This window comes from Haematobia irritans, chromosome 2 (genome assembly GCF_050003625.1).
Source record: "Haematobia irritans isolate KBUSLIRL chromosome 2, ASM5000362v1, whole genome shotgun sequence".
NCBI lineage: Eukaryota > Metazoa > Arthropoda > Insecta > Diptera > Muscidae > Haematobia > Haematobia irritans.
In genome coordinates, this window is record NC_134398.1 from 5,653,925 (window position 1) to 5,669,355 (window position 15,431).

At 27.9% G+C, this 15,431-nt stretch overlaps 1 protein-coding gene across 1 annotated transcript; it reads left to right on the forward strand.

Annotated features, from left to right (window-relative positions):
• The first annotated feature begins 10,465 nt into the window (after positions 1 to 10,465).
• Positions 10,466 to 15,078, forward strand: LOC142223336 (uncharacterized). The gene is made up of 3 exons (XM_075293208.1): positions 10,466 to 10,642; positions 10,710 to 10,886; positions 14,785 to 15,078. The coding sequence occupies exons 1-3, from the start codon at positions 10,585 to 10,587 to the stop codon at positions 14,991 to 14,993; spliced, it is 444 nt and encodes a 147-aa protein (XP_075149323.1). The 5' UTR covers positions 10,466 to 10,584; the 3' UTR covers positions 14,994 to 15,078.
• The last annotated feature ends 353 nt before the right edge of the window (positions 15,079 to 15,431 follow it).

Consider the following 15,431-nt stretch of genomic DNA (forward strand, 5'->3'; position numbering starts at 1 on the left):
GCAATTTATTGCGACAATTTATCGAATAACATGAAATTCAAAGTAGTACAGTGTCATAAATAATCGCAGCGGTAAATATTTATTACTATTTGGGCATTTCATTCATTAAAAATGTAAGATTTCACTTGTTTTCTGTGATTGTTTTTAAACAGCTGATAACAGTGTATACAGAAATTCTATAGGGTGTTTTTATCGATAGTTTGCTTTTTGTAACGGTTGGTGCGAAAAATGTTTAAGAACGATGTCATCGAAACCGTATTATTTTCGAAAGAACTGCATTTTTCTGTTACCCATAAGAAATGCATATGCAGTTTCGTTGGAAAGATTTTATTGATTACATCCATAAGAAATGCATGACAAAGCTGTGACATTCAACAGGAATTTTATCCATTTTGCTAAAAGAGCGAGCTTTAATATTTGTTCCAGAAAACTTTGTATGAAGTAGTTTTTCATTCCCTTGAACCTTTAGGAACATTCGCTGGAAATATGATACTCCCTTCCAGGGCTACTAAACGAATCGACCGAAATGAAGACAATTTCACCTATTTTATTTATTTGTTCTCTACGATTGGAAAACTTTTCGTGCCACGAGATTTTTAAAAAAGCAACATTTTCATTTCAGATTTGATTAACTCTCGTCTTCATTCTTAACAAGAACCAAGTTTTTCGTATGGCTCACTCAATTTCCATAAGTATTTCGTATTCTATTTGTAAATTGATTGAAAATCCAGGAAAAGCTATGGACTTAAGCTTATGACACAAGCATTGAAATAAGTATGCGGGAGAATAGAATAATATTCCATAAAAATATGCAAAATGTTTTGAGAAGTGAATTTTCTGTTTCCTTGCTGATCACAATACTATTTGTGTATATTAGGATGGATGGGAAAAAATATGATGGGTCATTTCGCCATTAGCAATAGTAGCGTTATATATTAACCTTTTCAGTATTTTTTTCTTATAAAAAATATTTTGGTTCTCAGTTTTAAAAGTATGATTTGATATGATATGATTTTCCCGATTATAATTTATTATTTCTAGTTTTTTTGCTATATATTCCTATTTTTTGTAACCATTTTCTATTGGCCTAAATGCTTGGTTATTTTTACAATAAATATAAAATAAATAAATAAAGTCTATTTGTGGCGTTTATTTCTCATTGGTGTAAATGTAAACTACTAAAAAATTTCCGGAATAATTCCACTATGTAATCGGCTTATTCTAATGTATATTGGCGTAGCATCTGCTCTGTGCAGCTTGTAAGCAATATATTCCATTGAACTATGGAAGCAATGTTTGGCTGTACATATCAAATACGAATAGCCAACCGAATATGGAGACCAACTACGTTTACTCTTCCACTTGAAGAATATACCAGCTATTCATAAGAATTGCATATCTATTTTTCAAAAAGGAAATTCTGCGAAACGTTGTTATAGATTGTTTAGATATTGCTCCTATAAGAAACACATTGTAAACTGTATTATCAGCATGTAAACAAATTTTCTGCTTGAAGCCTAGTACTAAGATCACGTTTTCGTGCCAAAAACTGTTATACTCCATACTAAAAACGTTAGGGCGGAATAAATGCGAAATCTTTGTTTTGAGTATTTTCAAACACATATTTATACAACCCTGGATTTTTCACACGAAAAATAGACAGGCATATTATTTCGCATAAATAAGTTAACATCCGTGGGTTTGAAACCCTTTTTACGGAGATAGATGAAGATATTCGTTTTTCGCAGAAACGAAGCATGATAGCTTAAATTTCTTGAGTGAGAAATACGATCACACCGAACAAGTTTCATGAGCATAATGTTACTTTTTACCTGGGAACGAAAAGGCATTGCTACATTTGCTAAAGAAATTTCTGTGAGGAGTTGTTATGGATTGTTTACGTTTTGCTTTCATAAGAAATACATTGAAAAATTGTATTATTGACATTGTGACGATCTACCGAAAGGCCCTTTCTCTTTTGGACTTGGCTACCTTGTGGCTCTGGCCGTGCTCAGTCTGGGGCAGTTCTTGTCCATCAGAGAAAGAATATGATGAGTCAACATAAAAGAAAAATTTTAAAGGTAGCTATGGAAAAAAGTGGTGTATATTTGTAAGTTGTGTTATAATTTTACGGCCGGGTACAGAAATGGGGTAGCAAAATTACATCATATGCTACCCTAAAATTTCACTGGTACCCTCTATACTAAATTCTTTCACTTTTTTTCCATAGCTACCTTAAAATTATTTTTGTTGACTCATCACATCCTTTCTTTGATGGACAAGAACCGACCCAGAATGAGCACGGCCAGGGCCACAAGGTAGCCAAGGTAGCATTTTCGCAAGAACTGCGTGTCGAATTATATCTTAAAACACCTCTAGCGGAAATTTGGTTTGCGTGCCAATATCACAGTTTTTGTGGGGAACAAAATGTAAACAATCGATAACAACACCCCTCGGTATTTTCGTTAACAAATATGGGTCACGGAGATTTCGTTAGCGGCGCGACCGGCCTTAAAGCCCGGTATGCAGCTTTTGTGAAAACTCCTGTTGCATGCTCATGATATAGTTTTGCCATACATTTCTTGTGGGAGAAAAATTTAAAGAATCCATAACAACGGCTCAATTTTCGGTAGCAAAAATACCAATGCATTTCTTATGCTTGGCGAAAATTTCAATAGAGGTGCATACCGTAGGTACAATATTCGATTTCTGCGCTGAAACTTTGCTTATTTACATGGTTACACCGAATATTACTGCACCATTAACCAGCTGAATATTTTATTCGGTTGATGCAAAACGATAGGTGAAACTAAACACACTAAACTGAAACCGTATAAGTCTGGATATTTTGGATCTGTTACGCTACGCATATCTGTATTGGTACACCCTCAAAAAAAATCGCTTCTTTAACATATGTTCCAAACATATTTTGCAGGAAGCACATATATTATTGCATACTGCCGAAACATTAATATGTTTGTTTTATGTGAACATATTATATGTTTGGAAGCATTTTGAGCCAAAAATATTATATGTTTGGAAGAATTTTTCCCAAACACGATTGTGCTCATTCCCTAACATACCCGTAATTTTCACTTCCACGAAATTTTTTAGTTATTGGCACCTTTCTCTGTAATACAAATAATGTTGAAGAAATTATTCATTTTTATAAATTTTTTAAATTTTACCTTTCGCCTGCACGGAGAATCGAACCGAGGACCATACAGTTTGTAAGCCAACACACTATCCACTGGGCTACGTAGCTGTTATAGTCACCAGTAGATAATTATCGTTTTAAGTTACATTTATATAGCATAGTTTGCAGCGCCCACGAGCCCATGCAAACATAACATTATTTAACAGAAACATACATTTGTTTGCCACGTGGAGCAGTGGTTAGCATGTCTGCCTTGCATGCAAAGGGTCGTGGGTTCAATCCCTGCTCCGACCGAACATTGTTTTTTTGTTTTTTTTTTTTTTAATTTTTTAAATGAAACATCGAAGTGTGCGTTATTAAAGATTTATAGTCAGTAACAGTGCTTGATATAAACGAAATTGAATGATTTTTGGATAAAATATTATTTTTTATTGCAAAAATAACAATCTTGTAATCAAAAACTGTTTTTGTACAAAACTTTAAAATTTGGAAGGAATTCAAAAACTAACAAAAGAAGAACGTGGAGTCGAGTATAAACATACATACATAATTTTATAATATAAACATAAATTTATTTAGGAGTGAACAGTTTTTTACTAGCATTTAACACCATCGCTCTAAAATTCCTTTTATTTTTCTTTAATAATTCATTTTAAAGAAAATAAACTTTTTAAATTGTTTTAGCTGTAAAAGTCGAACTTAATGCCCGCTTTTATATTTGATGGTGTCCGTCAACTCCTCGTGGACTACTTTTTAATAAAGAAAAACTAAACTTTGTTTTTTTTTACATTTTACTGTGTAATTTTTCACTATTTCCTCCTTATTTCATTTTACCGTCCCAACTCTAAAAAGAGTATAGTGCCCTTTCGTTATTTTTATGAAGACCCCTGATTTCTTTTAACGAACCAAGAAAAAAATAATGCCAAAATGATAAACAAAACACATGTCCACACATACATAAAATGCTGCTCTCAAGGCGAAACATAAGCTGTTTGTTTTTCAAATGTCTATTCTCTTGGTTCAGAATGTATATTCTCTTTATTCAAATTAAATAATATTTAGACTTAAACATATCAAATTTTTGGCCTTATCATAAAACAGTTTTCCGAAACAACATACAAGCGGTTTCACAGAAATTGTTCTCTTTTGACTCTTTTGCTGTGTTATATTGATATCTTTCGTCAACTCTCCCGGTTTCCATCTCTATTTCAATCTATACTCTCTCTGTCGCTTTGAATAAAATATTACAACATATGTATGTTTAGTTGAAATTTGTAAATTTATATATGTTTGTATTCACACATATGATTTTTATGAAACATTCATGCCCCAAACATAATATATTCTAACATATTAACATAGATGTCCCAAACATTTAGTGTTAGTTTAGGAAAATTACATGTTCGCACTTAAATATATTGTGGTTTAAAATCGTGCCCGAAACACATTTTGTTTATATCGGAACATATGAAAAACATATTTTTCTAACAGTGTAGTTGTCTCCATTGGAGGTTGCTTTAACGCTGATGAGCTGGTAAGCTTCATCCGCCATGTAGTTGTGTGTCATGTTATGGGAATAATATTCTTGTCAGGATTAAAAAGGATACGTGACTAGAAAGATTAAACTAAAAAACACAACTATTTGAAACAATGAATTTCCACGAGCCACGGCTTAGATGATGATAGCAAACGGGAAACGACAAATCGAGGAAGATATGGCAGATTTTGAGTAAATGTAGAGGAAAGGGTCATAAGGCACCAGCTAGTAGGCTAAAAAAAAAAAATAGTAAACAAATGACAAAAAATACAACAGCATACTGAAACAGATCCTTCATGTCGATGATGAGCCAGCAAAGAATTCTGTTTGACAATGGGAAAGGTTATGCAAAACAAGAAACATTTATACTCATAGATGTGGCCAATGTATACCGTCCCCTTTTAGTTTGACTATGGATGAATACCCTCCTCGTAGGCAGTTATGTTGTGCAGATCTCATATTTGGAACAATTCTATATATTTCCGTATCCTGGGTAGTTTTGCTATTTTTTTTGCTATGTCTTGGGTCACATTCCCTCAAACATTTTATCGTCGCATACAAATGCTTCATTCGCCAATGTTGTCACAATGTAAATGTTTGTTTTGTTGGTTTTACTAAGGCACTCCTCCATGCAGTTAGATGAAATTCATCCAACAACCACATTCCTGGATAATGTCCCATCACAAAGCATTACATTGCATGGCATAGTATCACATCATACTCATGTTTATAGATGTTCCGGGCATGAGCTCGACACCCATCGTTTGCATGTTCATGGGCTGGCCTCCCATATATCCTTTTCGCAAGGGGTACATATGGGATGTGGATATGATTCGTGTATTACTATCACGTATCATTTTATTTTTTTTGTTATATATTTCGTGTTATTATTTCTACAATAGAACAAAAACAGGGAATAGCAAATTTCTGAGTTGAAGATTTGCCTATTTGTGATAGCAATGGATATGTAAATCGATGTCCATTCCAAACCTTGGCTTTTTAATGTTTGTCTATAGGAATTTTCCCATCAAAATCAATTTTCTTCAATAATTATTTAAGTAATTTAGTTTGTGTTACTATCCAACTAAAAGGTACTTTTCTACAGAAATAAAATTTTAAACATATTTTTCTATAGAAATAAAATTTTGACAAAATTTTCTATAGAAATAAAATTTTGATAAAATTGTCTATAGAAATAAAATTTTTCACCAAATTTTCTACAGAAATAAAATTTTGATAAAATTGTCTGTAGAAATAAAATTTTGATACAATTTTCTATAGAAATAAAATTTTCACAAAATTATCTATAGAAATATAGAAATTTGATAAAATTGTCTATAGAAATAAAATTTTGATAAAATTTTCTATAGAAATAAAATATTAACAAAATTTTCTATAGAAATAACATTTTTACAAAATTTTCTACAGAAATAAAATTTTTAGAAAATTTTCCATAGAAATAAAATTTTTACAAAACTTTCTATAGAAATAACATTTTGACAAAATTTTCTACAGAAATAAAATTTTTACAAAATTTTCTATAGAAATAAAATGTTGACGAAATTTTCTATAGAAATAAAATTTTAATCAAAATTTCTATAGAAATAAAATTTGGTCAAAATTTTCTATAGAAATAAAATTTTGACAAAATTTTCTATAGAAATGAATTTTTTTCAAAATTTTCCATAGATATAAAATTTTGACAAAATTTTTTATACAAATAAAATTTTGATCAAATTTTCTATAGAAATAAAACTTTGATAAAATTTTCTAAAGAAATAACATTTTGACAAAATTTTCTATAGAAATAAAATTTTAATAAAATTTTCTATAGAAATAAAATTTTGGTAAAATTTTCTATAGAAATAAAATTTTGATAAAATTTTCAATAGAAATAAAATATAGACAAAATTTTCTATAGAAATGAAATTTTTACAAAATTTTCCATAGAAATAAAATTTTGACAAAATTTTTTATACAAATAAAATGTTGATCAAATTTTCTATAGAAATAAAACTTTGATAAAATTTTCTATAGAAATAAAATTTTGACAAAATTTTCTATAGAAATAAAATTTTGATAAAATTTTCTATAGAAAAAAAATATTGACAAAAATTTTTATAGGAATAAAATTTTGATCAAATTTTCTATAGAAATAAAATTTTGATACAATTTTCTATAGAAATACAATATTGACAAAATGTTTTATAAAAAAAAAAAATTTTTGATAAAATTTTGACAACATTTTCTATAGAAATAAAATTTTGATAAAATTTTCTATAGAAATAAAATATTGACAAAATTTTCTATAGAAATAAAATATTGACAAAATTTTCTATAGAAATAAAATTTTGATCAAATTTTCTATAGAAATAAAATTTTGACAAAATTTTCTATAGAAATAATATTTTTACAAAATTTTCTATAGAAATAAAATTTTTACAAAATTTTCTACAGAAATAAAATGTTGATAAAATTTTCTATAGAAATAAAATTTTGAAAAAATTTTCTATAGAAATAAAATTTTGATAAAAATTTCTATAGAAATAAAATTTTGATAAAATTTTCTATAGAAATAAAATTTTGACAAAATTTTCTATAGAAATAAAATTTTGACACAATTTTCCATAGAAATGAAATTTTTACAAGATTTTCTATAGAAATAAAATTTTGACAACATTTTTTATACAAATAAAATTTTGATAAAATTTTCTATAGAAATAATATTTTTACAAAATTTTCTGTAGAAATAAAATTTTGATAAAATTTTCTAAAGAAATAAAATTTTGACAAAATTTTCTATAGAAATAAAATTTTGACAAAATTTTCCATAGAAATGAAATTTTTACAAGATTTTCTATAGAAATAAAATTTTGACAAAGTTTTTTATACAAATAAAATTTTGATAAAATTTTCTATAGAAATAAAATTTTGATAAAATTTTCTATAGAAATAAAATTTTGATAAAATTTTCTATAGAAATAAAATTTCGATAAAATTTTCTATAGAAGTAAAATATTGACAAAATTTTTTATAGAAATAAAATTTTGATCAAATTTTCTATAGAAATAACATTTTGATAAAATTTTCTATAGAAATAAAATTTTGATACAATTTTCTTCAGAAATAAAAGTTTGACAACATTTTCTGTAGAAATAAAATGTTGATAAAATTTTTTATAGAAATAAAATATTGACATAATTTTCTATAGAAATAAAATTTTTACAAAATTTTCTATAGAAATAAAATTTTAATCAACATTTCTATAGAAATAAAATTTTGACAAAATTTTCTATAGAAATAGAATTTTGACAAAATTTTCTATAGAAATAAAATTTTGGTAAAATTTTCTATAGAAATAAAATTTTGATAACATTTTTAATAGAAATAAAATATAGACCAAATTTTCTATAGAAATGAAATTTTTACAAAATTTTCCATAGAAATAAAATTTTGACAAAATTTTTTATACAAATAAAATGTTGATCAAATTTTCTATAGAAATAAAACTTTGATAAAATTTTCTATAGAAATAAAATTTTGACAAAATTTTCTAGAGAAATAAAATTTTGATAAAATTTTCTATAGAAATAAAATATTGACAAATTTTTTATAGAAATAAAATTTTGATCAAATTTTCTATAGAAATAAAATTTTGATACAATTTTCTATAGAAATACAATATTGACAAAATGTTTTATACAAAAAAAAAATTTGATAAAATTTTGACAACATTTTCTATAGAAATAAAATTTTGATAAAATTTTCTATAGACATAAAATATTGACAAAATTTTCCATAGAAATAAAATTTTGATCAAATTTTCTATAGAAATAAAATTTTGACACAATTTTCTATAGAAATAATATTTTTACAAAATTTTCTATAGAAATAAAATTTTGATAAAATTTTCTAAAGAAATAAAATTATGACAAAATTTTCTATAGAAATAAAATTTTGACAAAATTTTCCATAGAAATGAAATTTTTACAAGATTTTCTATAGAAATAAAATTTTAAAAAAGTTTTTTATACAAATAAAATTTTGATAAAATTTTCTATAGAATAAAATTTTGATAAAATTTTCTATAGAAATAAAATTTTGATAAAATTTTCTATAGAAATAAAATTTTGATAAAATTTTCTATAGAAATAAAATTTTTATAAAATTTTCTATAGAAATAAAATTTTAATCAAAATTTCTATAGAAATAAAATTTTGACAAAATTTTCTATAGAAGTAAAATATTGACAAAATTTTTTATAGAAATAAAATTTTGATAAAATGTTCTATAGAAATAAAATTTTGATACAATTTTCTACAGAAATAAAAGTTTGACAACATTTTCTGTAGAAATAAAATGTTGATAAAATTTTCTATAGAAATAAAATATTGACAAATTTTTCTATAGAAATAAAATTTTAATCAAAATTTCTATAGAAATAAAATTTTGACAAAATTTTCTATAGAAATAGAATTTTGACCAAATTTTCTATAGAAATAAAATTTTGAAAAAATTTTCTATAGAAATAAAATTTTAATCAAATTTTCTATAGAAATAACATTTTGAAATTTAAAAAATGGATTTTTAAAAGTGGGTTTTTAAATATTGAGATATGAAGTATGAAAGTTTTGTCACAAGTTCATCCTCTGCTTACATAACCTAACCATCCTCTGAATAACTTTTTATAAAAAAAGTCGGACAAGAAATAGTTCACATTTTCGGCCAAATATTTCCCTGGAAATTTTGATGCTAGACAAAAATACGGGCCAAAGGAGCGTCTCCTCCCCCGAAAGATACATTTTCAGCCAGAAAAATGGACACATGCAATATCGGCCGGAGATTCTTGTTTTTGGAAGAGGTGTTCAAAGAGTTCATCGTTGTCACATCTTGGATGTTGATAAAGTACGCCTATGTGCTCCGAAAACGACTACCACGGAGAATAAGTTGAAAAATAGAGAGAGAATTTTGTGAAAGTATTCCGTACGAAATTTTGGGGAGGAGGAAGTTGCATACCAATCTTTGGATCAGTTTCAATTCAATCCGAAGGTTACTCTGATTTTCCACTTCTAGAAATTCGACTCTTATTTCGACCCACAGACTTAAGTGCTATGGATATTAAACCATTTTTTGTCCGTTTGTAAAAATGTTGAGAATTTTGTGCTGACCGAGTATGAGCATGGTGGACCGAGTATGAGCTTTGGTCCGGCGGAATCCAGCATCGTCTTCATACCATTTGAAACTTTTCTATCATATATGTATTTGTTATTATTATATTATCTTTTGCCCGTTCTTAAAAATTTTAGGATTATTTTTTCCGGTAAGGCCCAAGACATTATATTTATGGTGGGCCAAGTATGAGTATATTGGTATATGTATATTTTTATATTTATATATTTTCCACACACTTGACATTCAACATTGAGGATATTTTCGTGTGAGAAAAAATGTTAATATCTGCTTATCACAATACAGTATAGTGACTAATTCCGTATGGTGACGAAAAAATCTATAACCACTTTCATCCGCCATCACCATAATATGAGTAATTGATTTCTTTATTTTAAAAATAAAATACTATTATTTCCCGCCAGTGTATGATGGTGGTGACCACCATTCGTGCTGGTAGATAAGTGTGTCGAAATAAAAAGATTTCTCGGTGAAATAAAAATAAAAGTATAAGCCGTTTTGGTGTATTTCACCAAAGGCACCCTGCGATAAGGTCTTAGAGATAAAACCACGGAATTTTATTTATATATAAAATCCATAAAGTCATCACAGAAAATTCACAGTATTAAATTACATTTCAATTAGTGTAGACGACAGTTAAGAATCGAACAAACGAATTCAATATTTTCAATAAAAATAAAATATCCATAGATATTCAAAAATGTACGGAAAATTAATTTTCACTGTGATCCTTGTGGCTTTTGTTGCATTGCCTTTAGGTAAAGTGTTGTAATGATTAAATGTGTTACTACTTAATAAAAACAAATAAAAATTTCTTTATTATAGTAAATTCTTTAAAATGTCATACATGTCGAAGTGTTGAAGAGTGCCAAAAACCCGCATCAGTTCAATGCGATCAAAGCCAGGCTAATAACACCCGTGATGCTCTCTTTACCATCTATAGCCAAGTTGATATTAAGAATACTACAGATTACACCTGTTATGTCGGAGTATATACCTATGGTAAGTTGGATGACAACATTTTGTTTCAAAAGGCCTAGAACACTTTTGTATGGTATGAATTTTCTTTTCCTAGATAAGCTGGAACAAGTTCTTGTGTCCGTTTCGAGAAGAATATTTTACATTATAGTTTCGCAAATATGTATTTTTATTCCGAATCCTTATGAGAATTATTTAGTTAGGAATTGGTACAAGAATATATCTAAAGTTATTGTAAGTCCATTTAAGTTCCCCCAAGAAAGTTACTGAAACTAACAATACTTTTTGACCTATGAGTCCGAACGGCGTTCCACATTCCAGGGAAACCACTTAGGGAAGCTTGAGACCCGCAGAAATTACTGAGGAGGGATAATCCACACCAAAAAGTTTTTCAGTGGTGTATTATCCCATCTCAGTAATGCTGGTGACATTTCTGAGGGTTTCAAAGCTTCTCTAAGTAGTTTCACTGGAATATGGAACGCCGTTCGGACTCGGCTATAAAAAGGAGGTCCCTTGTCATTGAGCTTAACATGGAATCAGGCATCACTCAGTGATAAGAGAGAAGTTCACCACTGTGGTATCACAATGGACTGAATAGTCTAAGTGAGCCTGATACATCGGGCTGCCACATAACCTAACCTAACCTATGAGGTTTTCATTTTTTGCATATCCGTGGAGGTGTTGGTAGTAGATTTTACACCTATGGTAAGTGGGATGAGAAAATTTGGGTTCAAAAGAGCTCGAACACTTTTATAGGGACATAATGGAATTAATTGGCTCCTCCTAGATTACCTGGAACTAGTCCTTGCATCACTTCGAGAAGGTATTAACCTATGGCAAATCTGTTTTGATTTTCTCTTTCCTCAATTTGACAGGATCCAAGTCTGGAAATATCCAGATTAAAATCCTCACATCTTGACTGTTTGTTGACCGGACTTTCGGTATTCACTTCCATAATATTTGAATGTAGATTGGTGGTTTCGTAATTACGTTTATTTACACCCAGAAAAAAGGGGCTCTAATGCAAACCGAACTTTATTTTAGTTCATGAAGATTACTTGAGTTTAGTTAAATTTTGCACAATATGAGTAAATGTTCCTTGAATAATATTTTGCTAACTTTAATGAAGTGAACTAAAAATAACAAAAAAAGTTGTATACAAATATAGTGCACAATTTTACTAAAAAATAAAATAGTTCATATTTTCCTAAAATGGCAGAAGTTTGCTTAAACTGATTTCATAAGTCTCTCAAATGAGTAAGTTTTACTAAAATTGTTCCTGTCTCGAACTTCGTACAGCGCTAAAGACATTTTAACAATTTTTAAATCCAATTTTTTCTTTCAACATATGAAATTTTCTTAAACAACAGAAAAAAAAATTAATTATTTAAAAAAATTTTTCTTCAAATTGACAAAAAGTATTAAATTATTTGTAACATGTTGCAATTAGAAAACTATTTTAGTTAAAATTTTCTAAAATAAGCCTACATTTTCTTCCACGGTGGGTTCACTTTTTTTGGGTGTACATTCCTTGATTTGTCTTTATCTATGGAGGTGGATATATATTTTACGATAAGTGGGATGAAAAAATTTTGGTTCAAAAGAACTCGAACACTTTTATAGGACATAATGCAATTAATTGTCTCCTCTTAGATTACCTGGAACTAGTCCTTGCACCACTTCGAAAAGTTATTTTATTTTTTATTATTTATTCGGGAACTGGTACAAAACCAGACCTATAGGTATCTAAACGAGGTTATAAATCTGTTTAACTTCCCCTAAGAAGTAAATGAAAATAATACTAACCTTAAACCTATTAGGTGAAAATTTGTAGCATATCCGGAAGTGGTAGTAAATTTTATACCCTTTTAAATTAGTGGTAGTAACATTTACATAATAATATGGTTAAATATTGATTGTTGTCTCATATAAAATACAACGCAAATGTATATATCCAATGTAATTTTATATTGGTTTATGCAAATTAATTGATCTTACACTCATAGAAAAAAGTCTGCTAAAACAGCAGTCGATGTCTGCTGTTATATTTTTGTACTTCAGGACCTAATGAACAACAAATTATAAAATTTTTAGGTTATAAATTTTTCCTCAAAGCATATTTAAGAACCAAAAGTAGTTGTTGGTATATTTTTGCACTTTAATATTCTTACAAGCTCCTAAATACGATCAGCAAACATTTTGTTTGCTATTATGCCTAGGGTTTTCTTTTTCCCGGATTTTTGCATTTCCGGGAAAGCGGGAATTTTTTTCGAATTTCCCGGGATCCCGGTCAAAGGGAAACCTACTTTGATGTGGAATACATTTAGACATTTTAATAAATTAGAAATAATATATATTATTATTATTATTATTATTAAGGTAGTAATAATAATAATATATGTTGTTCTCTTACATCACCAAAAATCATACTAAAATACGAAATATTTTGTAATACAAAACATTTTGACAATGGTTAAAGCAGTCTCTTTCGGTATAGTTTTCGGAAGAACACTTTTAATATAGTGGGATTTTTTGTAACACTAAAAACCAGTTTGAAAATGAAAGAAACTTATTTCGATCATCGTTCAACGGGGTCAATAAATGCACATATTCAGTCAATATTCCCAAAAGGGAAACACTACCATGTAATACGACTTTCACATTACACTTCCAAAATCCACTTTAACTAGATTTCAATTGTCGTATGTCCTATAAATAAGGGCTTTAAACCCCAATTTTAATAGATTTCAAGCTTAATGTGTATAAGGTATAAATTTGAAATTAAAATAAACATCTTTAAAAAGGTTGGAATTTACTTATTTCATAAAAAGAACATCATTGCAATAATTATGAAATTTTGAAATTATGCAATTGCCAACGTGGGTTACATAAGGTAAAATGTCCCGTTGTTTTTAAAGGTTTACTCAGTCTACCAGTCTATCGGAATGTCGGTTTACAGAAATATGACAATCATAAATTAGGAAGTGCAAACTTCTTTTTAGCAATTGGGAGCCCGTTGGATTCTGGATTGGAACCCACGACTATGTATGATCCTCAAGGCAACTACTACGACTTGGTACCATAGTTATTCACATTACACTTCCAAAATCCACTTTAACTAGATTTCAACTGTCATATAAAACCCTCTATTATACATAAAATATTGTAAAGAAAGCGGGAGCGAAAAAATAGCAATTTCCCGGGAATTCCCGGGATCCCGTTCCCGGGAAAAAAACCCTAATTATGCCTCAATTCGATAAATATTCAGATTTTTGGTCAAATACTTTAGATATTCATAAAATATTGTTTTAATTATGTTAAAACAATATATGTCAGTTGACATTTTTATTTGTTTCAGCCAAAATAAAACATGTTTTGCTGTAATCGAGCTTAAAAAATAGCAGGAAATGTTTGCCATTTCAGCAAACAGTTACTGCTGTCCCTTTTTCAGCAGACTTTCTGCTGTTTTAACAGACTTTTCTGCTGTCCCTACTAACAAATTTCTTTGGGTGTAGTTAAGTTTTGTTACAAACTAAATCTTTTGTTTACTTTAATGATATGAACTAAAAACGAGAAAAAGGTTTTATGCCTAAATTAAGGTTATATCTGTAGCACATTTAAAAAGTTTGTTCACATAGAAAATTTCCGCCTAAATATTTCCAACTAAAACAAAAATCAATCACAAAAAATAATAGTATCAATTAATTATTAATTGAATCAATTAATTTATTTATTGACTTTGGTGACTGATATCATCATTTCTGTGATTGAAAACGTTTCAATTAAAATTTAATTGAATCAATTAATTTTGTGTGTTATCTAACCTTGCACTAGTGGAGTTTCATGAAAAAGAGAGTTACCTTTCATAGGCTCTGAAATTTTTTTAACTTTACTAATTGATTTTTTCTTTTTTTTTCAATAGGCAACAAAACCGTTGCGGATATACGTGGCTGCATTAATCCTGGTACAGTGAACTGTACCACTCCTTTGATTAATGGAACTTGGACTAGACATACCTGCAATATGTGTTCGAAAGATTTATGCAATACCAAAAACTCCGTTGGTACCTATTCATCCAGCATTTTCACCATGATAATTCTCATATTTGTGGCTAAAATAATCTCTTGTTAAGTTGTAATATTGTTGAATGTATGTTTAGTTAATATTTCTATTGTAAATCATAATAAAAAATTGAAAATATTTTAATCACACGGCAGAGTATGCTTAATAGAATTTATTTGGGGGAAAAATGTTGGGACTCACACCAAAAATATATTTGATTTTAATTGTCATAATTAAATTAATTATTAATAATACTATTTCATTCAATGAAAAATGAAAACATATATAATTAATCCCAATTAAATTATTTATTTGAATTGAATTAAATTAATTAATTCAAAAATTAAAACATATATAATTAATCCCAATTAAATTATTTATTTGAATTGAATTAAATTAATTAATTCAAGATAGTAAGTTTTTGTTTTAATTACAAATTTAATTAATTTTATATGTTTGAAACTCAAATTTTTTAACACAATATTTTTAAGTGCAAGCATATAATGT

Bases quoted from the DNA above. Each gene is read 5' to 3' on its own strand.
- LOC142223336 (XM_075293208.1), top strand. From the start codon at position 10,585: ATGTACGGAAAATTAATTTTCACTGTGATCCTTGTGGCTTTTGTTGCA. The intron at 10,643-10,709 runs GTAAAGTGTTGT...TCTTTATTATAG, and splicing joins TTTTGTTGCATTGCCTTTAG to TAAATTCTTTAAAATGTCAT. The intron at 10,887-14,784 runs GTAAGTTGGATG...TTTTTTCAATAG, and splicing joins TGTCGGAGTATATACCTATG to GCAACAAAACCGTTGCGGAT.